Consider the following 20817-nt stretch of genomic DNA (forward strand, 5'->3'; position numbering starts at 1 on the left):
GAACTGGTTATAGTCCTCTCTCTTGTTCTCATGCAGGTACTGTGTGGTCTTACTGACTGCCGAGGCTCCCAAGTTGAGCAGACCCTTCGAGGCCTTCCTGTCCTTTGCCCTGGCAAACACGCAGGACACCGTGCGGTTCGTCCACGTCCACAGTGGGCGGCAACAGGAGTTTGCCCGCACCCTGCTGCCGGACAGCGAGGTGTTTCAGGGGAAGTCAGCGGTGAGCCACGGATTCTCTCCTGACCCAGCCCCTTCACAAGCACTGCCCTCGCTTCCGTTTCCTTCTTTCTGGGGGACGTTGACTACAGATTCCAAAAATCTGGAACCTTCCGGGCCCTGTTTTGTAAGGCTACCCTGACAACAGTCTTCCACGTGGTCATTTCACCTCCTAGAGGTCAGCCTAGGCCTCCACAGAAGGCATCTCTCCTACGAGTAAAGGTTAAGGTACATCGGTCCATCTCATCAGGTTGCCCAGATCTGGTCTGCAGAATCCAAGATGCCAGATTTTACAAACCCGTAGGCACTGATGGTACTCCTGGCAACTTCCCCCGCCTTCTGCCTTTTCCGCTTCATCCTAATGGATTTCTCCTTTTTCCCTCTTCTCCAGAAGCATGAAGTTCTCCTCTTGGAGATGTAGCTAGTGGTAGAGCATTTACCTAGGCCCTGGGTTCCATCCCTTGCACTGGGGGAAAAAAGAAATTCTTCTCTGTCCTCATTTTGGTAATCATGAAAAAATTGTCTAAAAAAACTAAGGTTTTGGGGACTGGGGCTGGGGCTCAGTGGTAGAGCGCTTGCCTAGCATGCGTGAGGCACTGGGTTCGATCCTCAGCACCACAAACAAATACATAAATAGATTAATTAAATAAAGGTTCATTGCCAACTAAAAAAAAAAAAAACACTAAGGTTTCATTTATTAAATTATAGAACGAAGCCTATTGAGGGGGAAGAAAGAGCTTTAACTTTTGACAAAAGCTTTGAAAATTCACCATGAAAATGATTCTTCTGGGAGCTGAGCCAGAAGAATGACTTGAACCTCAGAGTTCACAGCCAACCTGAGCAACATAATGAGACACCTGTCTCAAAAAATAACAACAGCTCCTTTTATGAGAAAGATTTCAATCTCTTGCAAATATTTTAGACTCTTTAGCATTTATGTTTGAGCCTACTGTGACTTCTCTCATCCATCCTCCCTGCAAAAATACAAACGACTATAACTTATGATGCTTTTGAGACTTCTCATGATATTTCTCTCCTTGTCTCCCAGGTGTCTATTTTAGAAAGACGTAACACGGCAGGAAGGGTGGTGTATAAAACCCTGGAAGATCCCTGGACTGGGAGTGAGAGTGATAAATTTATCCTTTTGGGTTACCTCGACCAACTGCGGAAAGATCCAGCTCTTCTGTCCTCTGAGGCTGTGCTCCCCGACCTAATGGACGAGCTTGCTCCCGTGAGCATCATCACCAGGGAGGGTGGGCTGCCAGGGGGCCCATGGGCTGCCAGGGCCAGCGACTAAGTCCTGCTAAGAGCAGAGTGTCACAACAGCTCAGTGCTGTGGGGTGGGGACCCTCCTCTGGTCAGTGCTGACCATGTCCATTTTCTCCCTTGATAGATCTTTCTCCTCCGGTGGCTCTACTCTGCCTCTGACTACTTGGCCGACTGCTGGGACGGCATATTCCATAGCAACTGGTAGGAATGATGCTGGGATGGGGTGCCCTTCATCTGCTGATACCGGCGTCACCCATTTTCTTTTGGAAAGAGCCCATCCTCCCTTGAGTTCTATTTCTTTCTCTTTTTTAATTGCAGAGCTGTGGATTGCACCCAGGGGCACTCTACTACTGAGCTACATCCAAAGTCTTTTTCACTTTATTTTGAGACAGGGTCTTGCCAAGTTGCCTCAGCCTGATGTTCTCTGGGATCACAGGCGTGCACTACCATGCCCGGCCTACTTTGATTTCAGTGTGCACTTAACATAGCAAGTGGAAGAACTTTTACAGTTTCCATTCACTGCTCACCTGCTTGCTTTCAGCAACTTCACTTTTTTAAAAATTTGTCAATGAACCTTTCCCATTGGCTGGGAAAAGATGACCCACTGCCCTTCCAGAGAGCAGAGCTAGGGCCTGGCACGTGGAGTCCGTTTGCAGGTGCACCAGTGAAGCAGCGCAGTGGGCACAGCAGGATGCCCACGCTGCCTCTCCTGAAGGGCAGAACTACCTCGAATTCACACTTCTAACTCCTGGCACCCAGCAGGGCCCCCTGAAAGATGGCATGCCCTTGGTGGGTGTTGCAAGAGCATAGAGTTTTAGAACAGCAGCCCTGGGGGAAATCATGAAAAACCATCATTCCCTCCCTGCTCCATGCCTTAACCCCATCTGGATTATTCTTTCTTTCTACCTATCTGTATATATATATGTAGATATATAGATATATATAGATATGGAGATATATACACACACACACACACACACACAGAGATATAATGGGCTGGGGCTATAGCTCAGCATAGAGCACTTGCCTAGCACTTGTATGGCACTAAGTTTGATCCTCAGCACCACATAGAAATAAATGAAGGTTAAGAATATATAATAAATATGTAAAATATACACATATAATAAAGTTGAGATCATTCCACAGCCATTTTAATCACTGATATCTCAGCATCAGAAGGTTGGTCCACATTTACAATTTAAATCCTTTTTATCCTGTCGTGTCCGCCACAGAGCTTCCTAAGCACAACCCATTATGCTGAGATCCCCAGTCAGACTTCCTGAATGAGCTGTTTGAATCAGGACTCGGAGGACCTCCCCCTCCCCGCCGCCCCAGAAGCAGCGCTGTCTGCTGGGATGACGGCTTCTGGGCTGGGTTGTTTCTTCTGAGAACTGAGAGAAGAAACTAAAGCCCGGCACCGCGCAGGCGCTCACCCAGCTGTGCTCTTGGTTTCAGGCGGGAGATGATGCCCCTCCTGTCCCTCATCTTCTCTGCCCTCTTCATCCTCTTCGGCACGGTCATCGTCCAGGCCTTCAGGTGAGTGCAGAGGGCTGCCCACAGCTTATGTGCTCTTTTTTCATAAAATTTCTTCTCATTGTTTTTCCCCACATTTTTTGCTGGTGCATTATTATTGTCATCATGTTGGGGGTCATCGCGTGTTCATTTATACATACAATATCCTTTTTCCTTCTTTAGTGACTCTAATGACGAGCGAGAGTCCCACCCTCCAGACAAAGAGGAAGCCCCTGAGAAGGTCGGGAAGACTGAGCCGAGCTTCACCAAGGAGAACAGCAGGTTTCTCCCACACCACCTCCGCTGCCCTGGGCGCCCGCCCCGCAGATCCCCGAGCAGTGTCAGGACACAAGTGTATAGAGTGGCTGGCTCCGCTCCTGAGTGGGAGATGGGAATACAGGTTGAGCGCCCCTGATTAAGACCCAGAATCTGAAATGATCCAGGATCTGAAATTTTTTAGCACCAACTTAACACCACAAGTAAAAAGTTCCATACCTGATTTGTATGACGGGTCATAGTCAAAATGCGGGTGCACCAGACACACAGTGTGACGTTCCCTCTGGGTTGTGTGGGTAAGGGGTACACAGAACATAGGTTAATTCCATGTTTGGATTTGGGTGTAACTGGGCACAGTGGCACACGCCTGTAATCCCAGCTGCCCGGGAGGCTGAGGCAGGAGGATCCCAAGTTTAAGGCCAGCTTCGGCAACTTAGTGAGACCCTGTCTCAAACAGTATAAAGGATTGGGGATGTGTATCAGTGGTAAAGCACCTCTAGGTTTAATCCCTAGTATTAAAAAAAAAAAAAAGCAGATTTGGGAGCTTGCCCTACGATATCTCATTATATGTATGCAAATATTTTAAAACATGGAAAAATCTAGGGCTGGGGTTGTGGCTCAGTGGTAGAGCACTAGCCTGGCATATGCAGGGCCCTGGGTTCGATCCTCAGCACCACATAAAATAAATAAATGAAGGTGTTGTGTCCAACTACAACTAAAAAAAATTTTTTTTAATGTGATGTTTATCTTTAATAAATAAACAAACAAACAAATAAATAAAACATGGGAAAATCTAAAACCTGAAACGCTTCGTCCTGAGTATTTCAGATGGAGGATACTCAGCCTATCCAGGGAAAGGCAGCTGCTGGCTCGTGTTCACTAAGACCTCCTAGGCATCTAGACATACGACCTACTTACTTTATGCCCTGGGACTTTGCTTTCTCAGTCACAGATGTAATAATGAAGGCAGGAAGTGAAAAAGCACATCAGGCCACGTACAGTGGCGCACACCTGCAATCCCAGTGACTTAGGAGGCTGAGGCCAGCCTCCTGGCCTCATAGGTTTGAGGCCTGTCTCAGAAAGTAAAAAGGACCAGAGATGTAGGAGTGCTTGCCCAGCACATGGGAGGCCAAAACTGCAACCCACATGTACACACAACCAGGAAGGTGGTAGATTACCCAGAAGCAGAGTGGCATGACACCATAATTCATAACAGTGTGGATGACTGATCTGTTGAGAGCACACAACCAACATCGAGGGACCTGGGTCTCTGCGACAAAGCAGACCAATGGCTGCCTCCGTAGCGCCACCCTTCAGCCTCGGGAGAAGGGCTGCTGTAGGCCAAGGGCTACTTACTAAATCAAGGTCGTCTTGTCCTGCCACATCAGAGTCGTTATTAAATAACGTGGTCTGGTTCAAATACAGCCTCTCAGCCAAGTGCAGTGGCACACATCGGTAATTCCAGCAGCTCAGGAGATGGAGGCAGGAGGATCCCAAGGTCAAAAGCCAGCCTCAGCAAATTAGTGAGCCCTAAGCAACTTGGCAAGACCCTGTCTAAAAATAAAAATAGAATAAAGGGAGCTGTGGACGTGGCTCAGTAGTTAAGCACCCCTGGGTTCAATCCCTGGTACAAAAAAAAAAAAGAACACAGTGTATCATTCAACCTGTTCCCTTTTAAAGTAGTGGCATCAGCTGCCCTGGTAACATCTTAACTTCTCCCCGTTTCCCCACAGCAAGATTCCTAAGAAAGGCTTCGTGGAGGTAACAGAACTCACGGATGTGACATACACCAGCAACCTGGTGCGCCTTAGGCCAGGCCACATGAACGTGGTCCTCATCCTGTCCAATTCCACCAAGAACAGCCTGCTGCAGAAGTTTGCCCTGGAGGTGTACTCGTTCACTGGGTAAGCGCGGTGTGAGGAAAGAGAACCCAGAAAGGAAAAGACCTCAGCGGATCAGAGATACTTTGTGAAGCGGTGGAGGGGCACAGTTTCAAGAGGGAACTGGCACTGGCTACGGCCAAGGGCCGAGCTGTGTAGGGTTTATTAGCGCCTATCAGGGGAGGAGTTGGTCAGATACTTTTGGGGGTCACGGGAACCTGGGCAGATCTGGGAAATGACGAGAGGTCAGAGCCCTAAGTTTCCTTTTTCCTGAGGGGTTGTAAGTTTACCGCCTTCAAGGAGTCTGCGGGGGTGTGGAAGCGGCAGGGAGAGAGGGAGCAGGTGTGCACCTTTGGGTGAAGGGCCCCCGGGGACCACCGTGCCCACTCCTCTGTGGCTGTGGGCTTGATCCATGCAGCAAGGTCTTGGACACTTCGGGCCATCACGGGGGCCCTCTTTTCCCCCTCAACTTTCATGATCTCTCTGTTCAGAACAGAGCTTGAAATCCATGCTGCTCCCTGAGCCCTTCAGAAAACAGACTGTCCCCACCACTCTCTGAGCCAGCAATGGGTCGGGGCGGGTGAGTGAGACAAGGGACTGTCACAGGCCCTCGGCTTCTTCCTGTGTCCAGGCCCCTCCTTTTCCTGTCCTTTCCAGTCTGACTGGCGTGGGAAGCGCCCTGAGTCTGCCCCTTCTCCCCACAGCAGCAGCTGCCTGCACTTCTCCTTCCTGAGCCTGGACAAGCACAGAGAGTGGCTGGAATACTTACTGGAATTTGCTCAAGACGCAGCCCCGATCCCAAACCAGTATGACAAGCACTTCCTGGAGCGGGACTACACTGGCTACGTCCTGGCCCTGAACGGCCACAAGAAATACTTCTGCCTCTTCAAACCCCAAAAAACAGTGGAAGAGGAGGAAGCCATGGGGTCCTGCGGTGACCTCGACCCCTCCCTCCCCCTGGGCGAGTCTCGGGGGAGACCCTCCTGCGGCCTGGGACCCCGGCCCATCAAGGGAAAGCTGAGCAAGTTGTCCCTGTGGATGGAGCGCCTGTTGGAAGGGTCCCTGCAGAGGTTCTACATCCCCTCCTGGCCCGAGCTAGACTGAGAGGCTTCAAAAAGAGATGTGAACTCTCCAGCTTTTTAACATGCCCCAGGAACAGGTATTTTTCAGGACTCAGTCACCACGGACAAAGCATAGATTTTAGATTCCTCTTTTAGAACAGTGGTGGGAAGAACCTCTCCATCCGGCCCTCACTCCCGTCCTCACCTGGGAGGGAAACACGCTACAGGTTCAAATTCTCTAGATCAAAATATTTCCCTTTGGGTTTTTTGACTTCAGTTGAATGCCGCACTATTTAAATAGACTGCTCATTCCCTCCTCTTTGCTGCCCCTGTCCCGGGCTCACACCACCTGCCCCTTCCTGGCCCTTCATTGGAGAAACAGCGGCACCCAGACGGAACCTCAGGAGCCTGTCCCACAAGTCCAGTCACTTGCCCCTGCGCACCCTCAGGCCCACGCTGGCCCCTGCTGAGCTTCTGCCCAGGCGCATGCTCCCCACCCTGACCACCACCTTGCCTTCTCGGCCTGCCCCTTGAACGAGGCCTGGTGCCAAGCAGTCTCATGCACAGTGGTGGTTCTGGGAGTCAGTGGCAAGAAGTGCATCTTGCGGGGGATCCCCCACAGCAGTTTGCCAGCCACAGCTTTGAAAGGAAAGGGTCTAGTGGGGTCTCCGCATAGGAGCCTGTTTCCTCCCCAGCCAGGGGAAGGGAGGTCTGGGCAGCGGCTGGAGGGATCCTTTGTGAGCATCACATCACCCCTCCATCCCGGGGAGGAGTCTGCCCAGCAAGAGCACTGTCATGACTTTGAGCCGTTGACCTGTACGTTCTCAGATGCCTTTCTGCCTGTCGATTGTAGGGTGTGGATATTAGGAGCCATAACTTGTGATCTTGTTCTCTGAACGTAGATAAGCTGCTATATAAAGCCAGTAGATGTCAGACTGAAAACAGATTATTCCTGCCTGCCAGAGTCGGGGAGGAAGCTCTTCACTCCGGTGGCGTCTGTCTAGTAACACTCTAGACACATCTTTGTATCAAGGAACTTAAACCCTCAACAACTGTATTTTGAACACTGTTACACAAAAAATGCTTTGTCTTCAAGTCGTCTTTTGTGACAGGTGAGCTCAGACGGACTGTAGGCCCATTTTGCAAGCAGCCTGCCTTCCGCCTCTGGCTGTGCTTTGGCACTGCGGCTTTGTCGCTGTTACCCTCTCCCTTGACGGTCAGCTCTGGGTTTGCTGCACACTCTACACGGGCTCTGGGCCCCTTGAGGGCAGGCCTTTGTTTTTAGGGCCAGACCATCAGGAATTTGGACAATTTCCAAAAGTGGTCTGTCTGTCAAAGCAAATGCCCTTTTGTAGAGTAAAGGGCAAAAATCAGGGATGGGTCATTTACTAAGTTAGTATTTCTTTAATCATAATTGCTTTAAACCAAGCCACTTGGATCCTGAATAATTTAAACCTTGAGCTACAGTGGTAAATAATAAATCATATGAGCCCAGGAATTCATACAGCTTCATGGAGTCAGTCTAGAGCTTTATTTAAATATAAATAAATCACTGCCAGGGCTTCATTCTTCCCACGATCCTTTGGAAGTGGATGCTCACTCTGGAATCCCTGTCTTGTGGCACCCAGCCCCGAGAGCTCCTTAACTCTTTGATACACCAGTCCTTAAAATTAATTTCTGGAGTTTTGTTTGGATACTAGGGACTGAACCCAGGGACACTTTACCACTGAGCCACACTCCCAGCCCTTTTTATTTTTTGAGACAGGGTCTCGCTAAGTTGCTTAGGGCCTCGCTAAGTTGCTGAGGCTGGCTTTGAATTTGTGATCCTCCTGCCTTCGCCTCTGGAGCCACTGGGATCACAGGTGCGCTGTGCCCTGCCGTTGTCTGGATTTTTTATGGCCTATTGCTCATGTGAACAGTGCTTTGTTCCATTGGCAGGCTTTTGTTTTTAATGTCTGGTACTAATGGAAAACCAAAAACTCCCCCCGATTTTTCCCCCCTTTTTGTACCATTAAAATGAAGAGAACCTACAGACCACTGCACTTTCCATTTGCACTAGGAAAGGAAAATGGTGATTGGAGTTGACAATAATCCCGGCAAATATTTCAGTCCAAAAATTCTGCAGCTCTGTCAGGGGCTGATAGATGTGTTCCACGAGGACGCTAGGGAGCTTTTTAGATTGAATTTTATCCTTAACCATGCAAGCCTTTCCTTCTGAATGTTATTTCCATGAGTTTTATTTTGTGTCAAATGTATGAGCCGTTGTCACACTCAGCCAGTGCCACCACTTCTCATTCTGATGTACGTAATCACCGAACCCAGTTGGGGTGTAACTCTCTAGTCTTCAAATATCAACGCTGATGTTCTCAGAGGTTCTCAGAGGTGGGTATTTCTGGTCTGTACAGACTGTGCATCATGTTTAGCAGAGGAATGAGAACTAGCCTGAAGTGAGTCTTTGTAGAATACTCTCCCATCTCAGAAATACTTGTTTATCGCTCAGGTATTTGTCTAACACTGACGTCCTTGGCCCTTCCTCTCCACCAGCAGGACTGCCCCGCCTGGGAGGCATCCTGGTCTCCCAGGAGAGCTGGGTTGTGGTTTTCAAATAGGTGGAACTCCTCCTGATTCACATCCTCTTCTGCTCTAGCCTGTTACTTATTGCAGCTGCCATTAGTGCTTAAGAGTTCCCCTGGTGTAGAAAGACAGGGGAACTATTGTTAAGTGATTTGCTTTGTTTGGGAATAGAAATTGGAAACAAACACCCAGCCTTGTTTTGTTTTGGGTCCCTTTAAAATAGAACTCCTTAAAAGCTGATGCAGGGGCGGGGATACAGCTCAGTAGGTAGAGTGCTTGCATCTAGTGCAGAAGGCCCTGGGTTCAATCCTCAGCACCACACACACACACAAAAAAAAAAAAAACTACTAAAGCTGATACAGGGCCTGGGGAGTGGCTACACCTGCCTACAACCCTAGCACTGCAAAATAAAGAAACATGCAAAACACTCTTAGCCTCAACTTACATTGTCTCTTGAAAAACACACGCCATATGGCAGCTGCTGACCCTGTTGAGTTTATTCAGAAAGATGATGGTACTTGGGAGACATATCTAAGAAGGTGACTATTTTGCACTTTTGATACCCTTAGGAACGAATAACTTATTTGGCAAATTGTGTCTTTTTTATGTTTTAGGGTTTTTTGTTTGTTGTTTTTTAAGTTTTGTTTTTTGTATTGTGAACAGGCACTGAAGCTGATATTGTTTTAAGAATATTACAGACTGGAAACAAATAAACTATTTTAATGTGTGATGACTGTGGGTAGCTCTTGAACTGCAAGATGATCATCTTGAAGTTTCTCTCAGCAACGCTTGGGATCAGCACAGCCCAGCTGCAGATTTCAGGAACTGCTGGCCAGAAGAGCGTGTTGCCTTAAAGTAAATAATGCAAAATTGAGTCTCCTAGAGAGTGGATTAGAAGGTTCATCAAGGGCTCAGCTGATGTTATCTGGGCTTCTGGGGACATTTCTTTATTAGGAACTGCATGTTGTTTTTCTTCAAAGATCATTTATGTTTTCAGTGATCCTAAAACCAAGATGCGGGGCTGGGAATGTGGCTCAGTGATGGCATGAGTGAGGCCCTGAGTTCAATCACAGCACCGCAAATAAATAAATAAACCAAGATGCAGCTCTGAGCTCCTCAAAGGAGCTCTATCTTAAAGGAAGATAGTATTGAAATGTGGAGTCTTTGTGCACTATCCTTTCATAATTTTTTTTTATTCCTTCATCCCATTTTTAGATGACCTTGAGTGAAATTCTCCCTCCACTTCCTCTCCTCCTCCATCTTTCATCAAAGAAAAAAAAAATCTGAGCAGTGTCAAGTGCCTCAGTTTTTAAAGTCAATTGAAACCCTTAGAAATGTGTTTGGGTTAGAATTCTGAATGTCCTTGTTCTATAGCCACCAACGACCCTGAGCAGCAAGCTGTCCTGGCCTACCCTCTTCAGTACTGCTCGCTAGTAAGCTCCTGAGGAGTGGTCGGCAGTGCATCCATTTTGTCTAGAAGAGACAAGGTTCAGGCAGTTGCCACTTTGGGGAGAACACACAGCATCTCAAACAGCAGGTTAGCCGCCAGGAGGGCTGTATTCCCTAGGACAAAATCAGAAGAGTGAGACCCGGGTGAGTGGAGCACATGGCCGCCCTCCCTGCTGCCCATCTGGGGGTGCCCCCCTGGCGCTCTGCCCTCCTCAAGCAACAAGTAGAAATAGTATTTGAAAATTCAGAAGCTTCTTGGTTTACACTTAGATCTTTTTCCCCCAAAGGAAATTTTATAATAATGGCATGTACTATATTATATTTATCCTCTGAGGCTAACAGGCCTAATTTTATGAGCTTTTCTAAATCAAAATTATTGGCCTGGGGGTGTAGCTCAGTGGCACAGCACATGCCTGTGCATACGAGGGCCTGAGTTTAGTCCCCAGCGCCAAAAGAAAAAACAAAAATAAATTAAAATTATTAGGACAGCACCTGCTTGGAAGATCTTAACCAGACAACGCCCCACTGTGTGTAAACATTATGCTTTGAGAACTTACTTAGAGCTCGTTGGTAGAGGGCTTGCCTCACATGCATAAGGCCCTGGGTTCAATCCCCAGCACCACAAAAAAAAAAAAAAAATTTAGGGTTGGGGATGTGGCCTGTGGCTCAGTGATAGAGCATTTGCCTGGCATGTATGAGGCCCTGGGTTTGATTCTCAGCGCCACAAAAAAAAAGTGTAGTATCAGAGGAGGACAAATCATGGCACCCATCTCCTCCTGATATGGGCAAGCTATTAATACCTGGCACCTCCAGAGTTTTATCGGGGTTGCTGCTCATATTTATAGAGGCTTATTTTCTCCCCTGTCAGACATACTCAGCAGGTTCCCCAGGCTGGAGGTGGTGGTGCACACCTCTAACCTCAGCTACCCGAGAGGCTAAGGCAGAAGGTTCACAGGTCCAAGGCCAGCCTGGGTGATTTAATGAGACCCTGACTCCAAAAAAGGCAGGGAGGTGCCCCACTGATAGAGAACAAGGACTTTGGGGTACTTCCCCCAACTTCACCCTCTTTCAGCAAGAAGCAGCTTGGAGACGTAGTCTCCCATTTTTCCATAGAAATGCAATGTAGAAACTGGCAAGATGCGGAGATGCCACAGTGGGCCATCTTATGCTCTGAATACAGCCCTTGCTGCTCTGCCACTGCAACTTGATTTTTTAAATGGATGTGGTTCTCTTCCCCTCGCTGCTCCTCCCTAATCTCAGGGGAAAAGGGATTGCCTTTCTTCCCCATTTTAGGCACAATTTTCTGTCCCTGAGTACACACCCACCATAGGAAGGAAGTAATCTAGGCTTTGGGGCTGGTACCAGAAGATCTCAGAAATGACTATCTCCCAAGTCAACAAGTGGATTACAACTCAACAGACCAGTGGACTGTAGCCTTAGAGTCACCTTAAACCCTCCCACCCACCCCCTCCCCATTTCCTGTTGATGGGCAGAATCAGCCTCTGGAACAGAAGTCTCCTGTGTTTCTCCTTTGCTAGCAAAGTAGTAAATCTTCTTTTTCTTTTTCTCAAAAAAAAAAAAAAAAAAAATAGGGCCGGGGGTGGGGTGTTGAGGAAATGCAGCTCTTTGGTGGAACACCCCTGGGTTCAATCCTCCATGCCAAAGAAAACGTGAACCAGCAGCTGCCCACAGGTCAGTTTTCCTGCTTACTCACCAGAGAGATCGTACAGCGGGGAAACCTCCACAAGATCACAGCCCACCACGTTTAGGCCCTGACAGCCCCGGATGACCTCCAGAGCCTGTCCAAGATGAGAACCATACTAGTAAGTTGTCATTACTGGAATCATTAACGAAGAAAAATGACCAGTGGAGAAGATTCCGTGGGTTGCTCCGGGCACATGCCCATCCTTAGAATTCCTGCAGCCACACCGGTGGCCTCCCAGAGGCACGAATAACTAGTGCCCGGTCCCTGCTCCTGAGCACTTCACTGATGATGAGACAGGCCAATCTGTTCAATGTCGTGTATGAAAGGGCTTTAAGAAAAGCAAGCCCAGAATAGAAAAAGCACAAGTAACAGCCTGGAGAGGAGAGGAGGAGGAAGGCTTCCGAAATGTGGAAACATTTCAAGGCCTTGGCTAAGCTCAAGTGGAAAAGAAGGACATCCCAGGCCCAGGGAAAGAAGGGGTAGACACCGTGATGGGAGGAGCCCAGGTAGTGAGGTGTGGTCTGAAGACAGGACAAGGGAGGGCAGGTAGGAAGATGGCGTGGAAAGGGTTTCCATCCTGCAGGCAGGAAGCCCAGAAGGAGGATCTGCAGAGGGTGAGGATTTTGTTTCAGAAATCCTTCCAATTTCTGAATTCTAAGGGTACCGCAGCCAGGGTACAGTGCTGCATGTCTGTAATCCCTGCTACTGGGGAGGCTGAGACAGGAGGCTGGCAATTTCAAGGCCAGCCTGGTCAACTTGGTGAGGACCTGTCTCAAAAAATAAAAAGGACTGGGATGTAGCTCAGTGGTAGAGCACCCCTGGATTCAAGTCCAGTTCCATGAAATCCTCTCCTGATACTAAAGACTACAAGTCCTAGAAGAGTGGGGTGTCAAGTTTCCCCTGGCCCAGGACTCTTCCTGGGGAAGGCTCCTTACCTGACTAGGGGTGAGACCAGCAATTTCAGGCGTCCCTGTCCCCGGGGCATAGGCAGGATCCAAGGCGTCAATATCAAAGCTGATGTAAAGGGGTTTGCCTCCCATCTGCTGCCGGACCTCCGCCATCAGAGGGACCAGCGACTTCATCCAGCAGTCTTCAGCCAGGACCACACGGAAGCCCTGAGGAGGGGGCAATGGAAGAGCTGGAGGTCAAGGCCAGCTCCTTGCTCAGTTCTTCATGGGCACATCACATCCGACCCTCAGCCTCCACAGGGAGGAACTGCTGTCCCCAGCTCACAGGTAAGGGGAGGGAGCAGGGTCAAAGCTAAGCACTGAACAGGGAGCAGAGGGAAGCTTTGCTAAGGCAAGAGACGGAACCTGGGCTGCCCACAAGAGCCCCTTCTGGATGGTTCTGTCCAGAACACTGCCTTGGCAAGCCCCAACAGCAAGGGAGGTGTCTTCCCACTTGGATCTTTATCCTGTGTTGACCCCAGAGCCACTCTACCAAGTGGTAAGGATGAGAACTCAGAAGGAAGCAACCTGCCTTGTGTTGGGACCCCCACCTCTTTTCTGAGAGGTTGGTTGTTTCTTTTGGCCTCCCCAGCCCCCAAACAGGCCTCCTCTGCCTTACTAGCACCCTCACTCCTCTTTGCCACATGACCCTCTTGAAGGAAAATCAGCCCTTTGACCCTACCTTGAACTTGATTAGCAAAGCCCTGGCCACATGATAGGCAACGGAGAGGAGTTGGGGGGCATTCAGTCTGTCACCTGGTTCCTGTTGTATCTGTAGGGATCCAGGGTCATGGAAGAGCCCCGGATGCCAATCTGCACCACCCGCTGACAGTCCAGGAGGCCCTCCTCCACGCACCGCCGGAAGGGTGTCCCATGGTAGAGCTTCTCCCCCAGGGCCTTGTCGGCTGTGTCCAGGTGGGCGTCCACATGCAGCAGCCCCACAGGGCCATACCTGAGGACACCAGGACAGTTAGAGGCCAAACATCCCTGTGGGGCCCAAGCACAGCCACCCTTCAGGTCGCCAAAACTTGATGACAGTTCAGAGTCACAGAGGAGAGACTTGGCCTCAACTACCCACATGCCAACTGGTTTGTGTCTTCAAATCACTTAGCATCTCAGAGCAGCGGTAAACAGAGAGCAGCCAGGCAGAAAGAGACATGTAATTAGGCTACCACCCAGGGTCTCCCATCCAGGACTGCTGCACCTTCAGAGGGCTGGAGGGCTGGACAGGGTGGCAGTTGTAATTCCAGCAACTCCAGAGGCTGGGCGGGAGGAATGCAAGTTCAAGGCCAACCTTGGCCACTTAGCAAGACCCTAAGAAAGTTAGCAAGGCCCTGACTCAAAATGAAAAAGTAAAAGGGCTGGGGGTGTGGCTCAGTAGTAAAGCACCCTGGATTCAACCTCCACAACCAAAATTAAATGGATAAATAAAAGAGGCCGGGAGGACGGGAGAGAGCTCAGCTAAAGGCCAGACCAAGCAGCCACGGCGATTCCGACTGCGGAACCAACAGGGAGCTGTGAGCCGGCTCTTCTCCAGAACCACCAGCAACCCTGAGGACTCCCCACGGGGACATGTGGTCCCCGCCAGTGGGAGGCAGGCGCGGCTTGGAGACAGGATCTGTCTCCATGTACCTCCAGCCGCAAAGCTGCCCATACGCCCTTCCCAAAAACTAATTCTGGAGCTGCCACCCACTGCCTCAGCCCTCTGTTTCCTCCTCCAACTAAATTAGCCAAAGCTGGTCAGTCCCTGGTTGACTTCATCCCTGAAAAGACACTGCCTGTCAGGGCTGGGGCTGTAGCTCAGTGGTAAAGCACTTGCCTCACATGTACGAGGCACTGGGTTCGATCCTCAGCACCACATAAAAACAAATAAAGACACTGTGTGTTCATCGACACTGCCTGGGAAAGGGGCCCTGGCACGAGAAAACAGGGGCCCTTCACTGCTGTGCCCGCCACAATTTGGATTCAGCCCTTGAAGCGAAACAGAAACCAAAGTGAACTGGGGTTGTGTATTTCACGAGGGGCTCACCTTCCCCAACAGGCCAGTGGAGAGGGCTGGGTGCGTACCAGAGCAGGTCTGGGCCAAGGGAAGGGCCAGAGACTGACAGACACACCTGGAGCTCAGCCTTAATTTTTTTTAAATTTTTTTAGTTGTAGATACCTTTATTTGATTTACTTATTTTATGTGGTGCTGAGGATCAAAGCCAATGCCTCACACGAGCTAGGTGAGCGCTCCGCCACTGAGCTACAGCCCCAGCCCCTCAGCCTTAACTTTGATCTCAAAAGCAAGTTGGTTGGGATTTTCCTGTCACTCCCAATAACCTGAGTCCACAGCAGTCACCCAATACCACCTGGCAGCAAACCGCTGCTCCTTAGCTCCTGAATCTTGAAACCTCACTTGGCCAAGCCATTTGGGACTTACTTTTTTGCCAGTGCTTGCAATATGGGATACGTGATTGTGTGATCTCCACCTGCAAAGCATAAAATAGAGAAACATCTGGAACATGAGTAAGATGATCATGTGCAACAACCCCGAGTTTGCCAATTCTGCCTCCCTTTCAGCTGGACTAGAGGTTTAAAAACACAGCCAAAGAGCGATCTTGGTCAGTAGAGGGATGCTTAAGATGTCATGTCACTGAAAAGAGAAAATTAGATGAATCTATGAATTGAATTGCTTACAAGTAATTCCCTAGAACAACTCTGTCCAAGAGAACTTTCTGGGATAATGGAAATGTTCTGTCTGCGCTAGCCAATATGGTGGCTGAGGAACTGCATATTTTAATTAGTTTAAACTTAACATGTAGCTAATGGCTACCCTTTTGAGCAGTGCAGGCCTAGGAAAGTATTACTATTGATAATTATTAATAATCAATAGTTAACGTTTATTTAAGCCTAAAATAGGCCAGGCACAATGATGGGCAGTTTGTGTGTTCATTTGTGGTGGCAGAAATCAAGCCTACACCCTCTCACATGCCAGGCAAGTGCTCTACTACTGAGCCACATCCCCTAGCCCCTTTCATTTTGAGACAGAATCTCACTAAGTCACTTAGGGCCTCACTACATTGCTGAGGCTGTCTTCAAGGTGCAATCATCCTGCCTCAGCCTCTTGAGTCGCTGGGACTACAGGTGTGCCCCATCATGCCCAGCTAGGATGGGCATCTTGTATGCCCATTCATTATATGCTTCTTCCACAATACAATGGGTAGGCATTATTACTATGCCCATTTCACAACGAGGAAATGAGGCACCAAGCAGTGGATACAGTAACACAGCTAGTGAAAGGTAGAGCTGAGATTTCAAACCTTCCACCAAGAAGCCAAGGTCCCTACCACCATGCTGTGCAGACTAGGACCTCTCATTTGGCAAAAATAAATTGGAATATTTAGAAAAAGTTCTGGGTCATTTTAACTATTTACAAAACAGAGAAGAGAGAAATAAGAAAGTGAGAGTGGAGGAGGGTGAAGGGAAAGTTACCCTACGGGTTGATTAGGATCCTGACCAGGACAGACACCCTTTGCAGCTCTCCCCACAGTCATGATGAACATTGTCTTTGAAATCCTTGGAAAGTCACAGGGAGTCCCTACTGGCAGCCTTCCCCGGGCCTGGGATGGTGAGACACATACTGGGGTATAACATTTAAAGGAAGCCATAGCACTTAGTAAAAGAGCGACCCTATTTTAACACAGATTTTTGTTTGTTTGTTTGCTTGTTTATTTTTGTACTGAGGATTGAAACCAGGAGTGCTCCACCACTGAGCTATACCTCCAGTCTTTTTTACTTTTAATTTTGAGACAGGGTCTCACTAAGTTACTGAAGCCGGCTTCCAACTTGTAATCCTCCTGCCTCAGCCTCCCAAGTTGTTGGGATTATAAATGTGCACTATTATGCCAAGCTTAACACAGTATTGTTGAAGATCAAAATCAATGCAGGGCTGCAGAGATAGCTCAGTGGTAGAACTCTCACTAGCCAAGCATTGACAAGGCCCTTGGTTCCACCCCTAACCTTACAATAGATTTAAAAAAAAAATCTGTGATGACCAAAAAATAAAAATAAAGACAAGATCAGTAACCATGCTGTTCCAGCCATGCTGGAGCCAAAGGCAAAAAAGAAAAATTGGTAATATTTATCCTGCCATATTGATTTTGATTGCTGATTTTTTTTTTTTTTTTTTTTTTTTTTGCATCCTTTAAATTATACACCAAAGCAAAGGCCTCATCCGCCTTCCCCTAGTCCACCAGCCCTACCGGCCACACTACTCCAATATTTTACATATCCTGTCCCCAGGGACTAAAATAAAGGAATTAGAGTGTTCTCTTTCCTACTGTTACCATCTTCTGCAGAAGTAGCAGTACTCAAGCGAATGACAAATGAGCCCAGAGAACTCCCCTCACCCTAGCAGACATTACCCAAGGTCAGAGGAACACAACCAGCTGCTACTATTTTCTGATAGGCTTCTTGAATTAGCCGGCAGCTGTCCTGAAGGTTGTAAAGATTGACATTCACATCGCCCAGGTCAGCTACTGTGAGGGACTGGAAGGGCAGGGCCCCTGTGCTAGGATTGACTGTCCGGAGCATCACAGATTCTTCCCGGATGCGTCGGGGTCCGAATCTGGAGGAAAAGAATCACCTGTCAGCCCCATGCCCAGGTGCGAAGGCTCTCTCTGCTAGGCCAGGCTTTAACAGCTCGGGTCTGCTGACATTCAAGTAGTCTCTTCTGCGGGTTTTTGCCTTGCAGGATGTTTAACAGCTTCTCTGGCCTGTACCCACTAGATGTCAGTAGCACTTTCTCCCCCAAGTTGTGACAAGCAAAATACTTCTAGGCATTGCCAGATGTCCCCTGGGTACAAACCCACCCCTACTGAGAACCACTGATCATATATATATATATTTAATTTTTTTTCTTCTTTTTGCGGTGCTGGGAACAAACACAGGGTCTTGTGCATGCTAAGTAAGCTGTCTACCTCCCAGCCCTAGTTTGTATATTAAAGAAATTAAAGGCACAAATTTGCTGGGCATGGCGGCGCAACCTATAAGCTCATCAATTTGGTGAGGCTGAGATAGGAGGATTACAAATTCTAGATCAGCCTAGGCAATCAAACAAGACCCTGCCTCAAAAAAATGGGGCTGGGGGGCTGGGGATATAGCTCAGTGGTAGAGCATCTCTGGGTCCAATTCCCAGTTCTGCAAATAAATAAAAACACAGAGTTAGGGGCCCACTCATCACCACTTATTAAATGACATTAGATAATATTTTAATCTCCCCAAGACTCAGTTTCCAAATCCATATGATAATAATGGTATTTACTTCACATCCTTGTTCTAAGAAATTAGGTAATCTATGCAAAGTGCCTTACATTTGCCAGGGACTAGAAGGGAGTTCTCCTTCAAAGAATAGCCTGACAGTCCCAGGGACTAGAAGGGAGTTCTCCTTCAAAGAATAGCCTGACAGTTACAAGAAACAGCCCCCTGGGAGACATCTTGCCTGGGAGACACCCTGCAGCCATCCATCTCCCTGAGACATCCTGCGGCCATCTGTCTTCCTGAAACATCCTGCGTTATCTCACCTTGTGAAGACATCCAGCAACTGCCGTTAAGAGAGCTCCCCCATTCCCAGCCCATAAATACCCCTGTGTGAACAATAAAAGTTTGCAGCTTGATCAGAACTCCTGTCTTGCTGTCACCTTTCGTATCTCTTGTCCCTTCATTCCTCCCCATCTAGGTTCGCTGCCCACGTTGATGTGTCCTGCCGGTGGGGACATACATTTAAATAATAAATGGTGGCTTTGGAGCTGGGCCTATGGGCCACACCTGTAATCCCAGTGACCCAGGAAAATAAGGCAGAAGGATCACAAGTTCAAAACCAGTCTTGGCAATTTAGCAAGACTGTCTCAAAAAAACAAACAATTAAGGGCTGGGGATGTAACTCAGTGGTAAAGTGCCCCTGGATTCAATCCCCAGTACCTACAAAAATAAATAAAATAAGGCTTTGACCATTCAGACAGTTACAATCAGATTCGAAGAGCTGAATTAGAAATTGCTGATGCTCAATAATTAGGAAAAGGAGTTTTACTTTCTCTAATTTAATCCTGAGAAAATTTCCTTAATTCGAGCTTCTTTGCTTCCCGGCCACCCCCAGTCAGTTATACTTAGAGATTTGGGGAAGGGGCAGCCAGTTTCTGTTCTCAAACAAAATGTCACCTTCCACTGTAAGGCCGGGTGGAGAGAGCAGAGAAGGTACCCACATCCTCCATCCCAGCAAGGTCCAAGGAGGGGGCTCCAGAAACCCTTCCTGACCAATGATGACACGAGAGGACCAGCCCTCCAGTCCCGTGTTGAGCCCTGGACCGCTTGTGGAGGAAGGAGGGGAATCAAAGGTCTCTCAAACCATTTTGGAGCCGGCCACCAGCTTCCAACCTACCCAGGGTGAGCGGAAGTGTCTGTCCGCGCGCCTTCCACGCTCCATAATCAGTCCCAGCCAAAACGTCCCAACCCCGACGCCGGGGACCTTACCTCGCACCGGGCCGGTTGGAGGTCCCAATGTCCAGGGGCACCCCAATGAAGGCAGCGTCCAGCCCCTCCGGGGACGTCTGCACGGGCAGGCGCATCATGGAGCAGATGCCCACCGACCGGGCCACCAACTCGGGGCTGGGCGGGTGGTTCCGGGGCATGTCGGAGGCTCGGCGGCTCTGGCTGCGCCCCGGGAGGCAGAGCCCGGTGGCAGGACGCGCAGGCACGCTGGACCCCAGGCCCCGGGTGCAGCGGGTCGCCAGCAGACGCAGCATGTCGCCCGCCCGCTTCCGAGCCCGCGAGGCCACCGGACCAGAGTGCCCCCGAAGGGTCCCACTAGCCCGCAAGGCGAGAGTGCCAGCCCGGAGGGAGCCGCAGGGCTCAAAAGACAGGGCGCCCTGCGGATCAAAGGCGGGGGAGGGCTCGGGACCAGCGTCTCTGCCCCCAGCGCAGGCTGAACTTCAGCCTCTGGCTCCGTCGGTAAACAGCCAGCAGGGCTCCCAGCTCCTGCCACCGTTCCTGCCCCAGCTGCGCCCTGCGTCCCCCCCGCACCTGGCCTCTGGCAGGCTCTTCTCCCATTCGGAGTATTATTTTTAAAGCCCAAAAGGTTTGAAGGAAAAGAGATCTTTCATTAAGCAATGGAAATGGAAATGCATTTTTTAAACAATAATGTATCAAGACATGTCTGAGCTGGTTGCTTTGGCGCTCACGTGTAATCCCAGCGACAGGGGAGGTCAAGGCAGGAAGATCCAAGTTCGAGGCCAGCCTCAGCAACTTAGCAAAACCCTGTCTGAAAAAATAAAGAAATAAATAAAAAAGGCTGGGGATGTGGCTCAGTGGTAGAATACACCTGGGTTCAATCCCCAGTACAGGCAAAAAAAAAAAAGAAGAAGGAATTCTCAGGAAGCAGTCTAATCTTTACTTTTTATTTTTTTTTATTTTTTACTGGGGATTGCACACAGGGACACTGTATTATTAAGCTACAACCCCAGGCCATTATATATTTTTAGTTTTTGAGAGTGGTCCTGCTAATTTGCTGAGGCTGGCCTCAAACTTGTTATTGGAGTTGCTGGGATTACAGGTGTGTGCCACTATGCCTGGCTAACTTTTTTGGGGGGCAAGGGGGTGTGGTTATTGGGGATTGAACTCAAGGACACTAGACCACTGAGCCACATCCCCAGCCCTATTCTGTATTTTATTTAGAGACAGAGTCTCACTGAGTTGCTTAGTGCCTCCCTTTTTGCTGAGGCTGGTGTTGAACTTTCTTTTCTTCTGCCTCAGCCTCCGGGGCCCCATTGGGATTACAGGCAGGGTAGTGCCCAGCTAATTTTTTTTTTTTTTTTTTTTGGTACCAGAGATTGAACTGGTACCAAAATTAACTGTGATGGGATTATGTGAACCATTCAGTGGTTTTATTTTTT

General features: G+C 48.9%; 2 protein-coding genes across 9 annotated transcripts in view; one reads left to right on the forward strand and one right to left on the reverse strand.

The window, feature by feature from the left end:
• The window catches only part of Dnajc16 (DnaJ heat shock protein family (Hsp40) member C16), a 39224-nt gene extending 29706 nt beyond the window's left edge, over positions 1-9518 (forward strand). For 4 of the 8 annotated variants that reach the window (XM_071617370.1, XM_071617373.1, XM_027951952.2 and 1 more), the window contains 7 exons: positions 37-220; positions 1265-1447; positions 1610-1686; positions 2941-3021; positions 3181-3279; positions 5007-5177; positions 5858-9518. In XM_071617370.1, the coding sequence (XP_071473471.1) occupies positions 37-220; positions 1265-1447; positions 1610-1686; positions 2941-3021; positions 3181-3279; positions 5007-5177; positions 5858-6257 (1195 nt within the window). In that variant the 3' untranslated portion in view covers positions 6258-9518. The remainder of the gene's footprint in view (positions 1-36; positions 221-1264; positions 1448-1609; positions 1687-2940; positions 3022-3180; positions 3280-5006; positions 5178-5857) is intronic. The other 4 variants (XR_011708763.1, XR_011708765.1, XR_011708764.1 and 1 more) reach the window with 4 other exon arrangements.
• Positions 9519-9967: 449 nt separating this feature from the next.
• Agmat (agmatinase (putative)) lies at positions 9968-19851 on the reverse strand. The gene is made up of 7 exons (XM_027951965.2): positions 19400-19851; positions 17296-17498; positions 15312-15360; positions 13646-13841; positions 12878-13057; positions 11952-12036; positions 9968-10351 (listed from the first exon to the last, which is right to left on the reverse strand). The coding sequence occupies exons 1-7, from the start codon at positions 19669-19671 to the stop codon at positions 10278-10280; spliced, it is 1059 nt and encodes a 352-aa protein (XP_027807766.1). The 5' UTR covers positions 19672-19851; the 3' UTR covers positions 9968-10277.
• Positions 19852-20817: the final 966 nt, after the last annotated feature.

This window comes from Marmota flaviventris, chromosome 10 (genome assembly GCF_047511675.1).
Source record: "Marmota flaviventris isolate mMarFla1 chromosome 10, mMarFla1.hap1, whole genome shotgun sequence".
NCBI classification, from domain to species: domain Eukaryota; kingdom Metazoa; phylum Chordata; class Mammalia; order Rodentia; family Sciuridae; genus Marmota; species Marmota flaviventris.

Coding starts and splice junctions, on each gene's coding strand:
- Agmat (XM_027951965.2), bottom strand. CDS start 19,671: ATGCTGCGTCTGCTGGCGACCCGCTGCACCCGGGGCCTGGGGTCCAGC. Junction 13,842..15,311: donor TTGCAAGCACTGGCAAAAAA/GTAAGTCCCAAA, acceptor TGGTGTCCTCAG/GTATGGCCCTGTGGGGCTGC. Junction 10,352..11,951: donor CCCGCTGTACGATCTCTCTG/GTGAGTAAGCAG, acceptor ATTTTGTCCTAG/GGAATACAGCCCTCCTGGCG.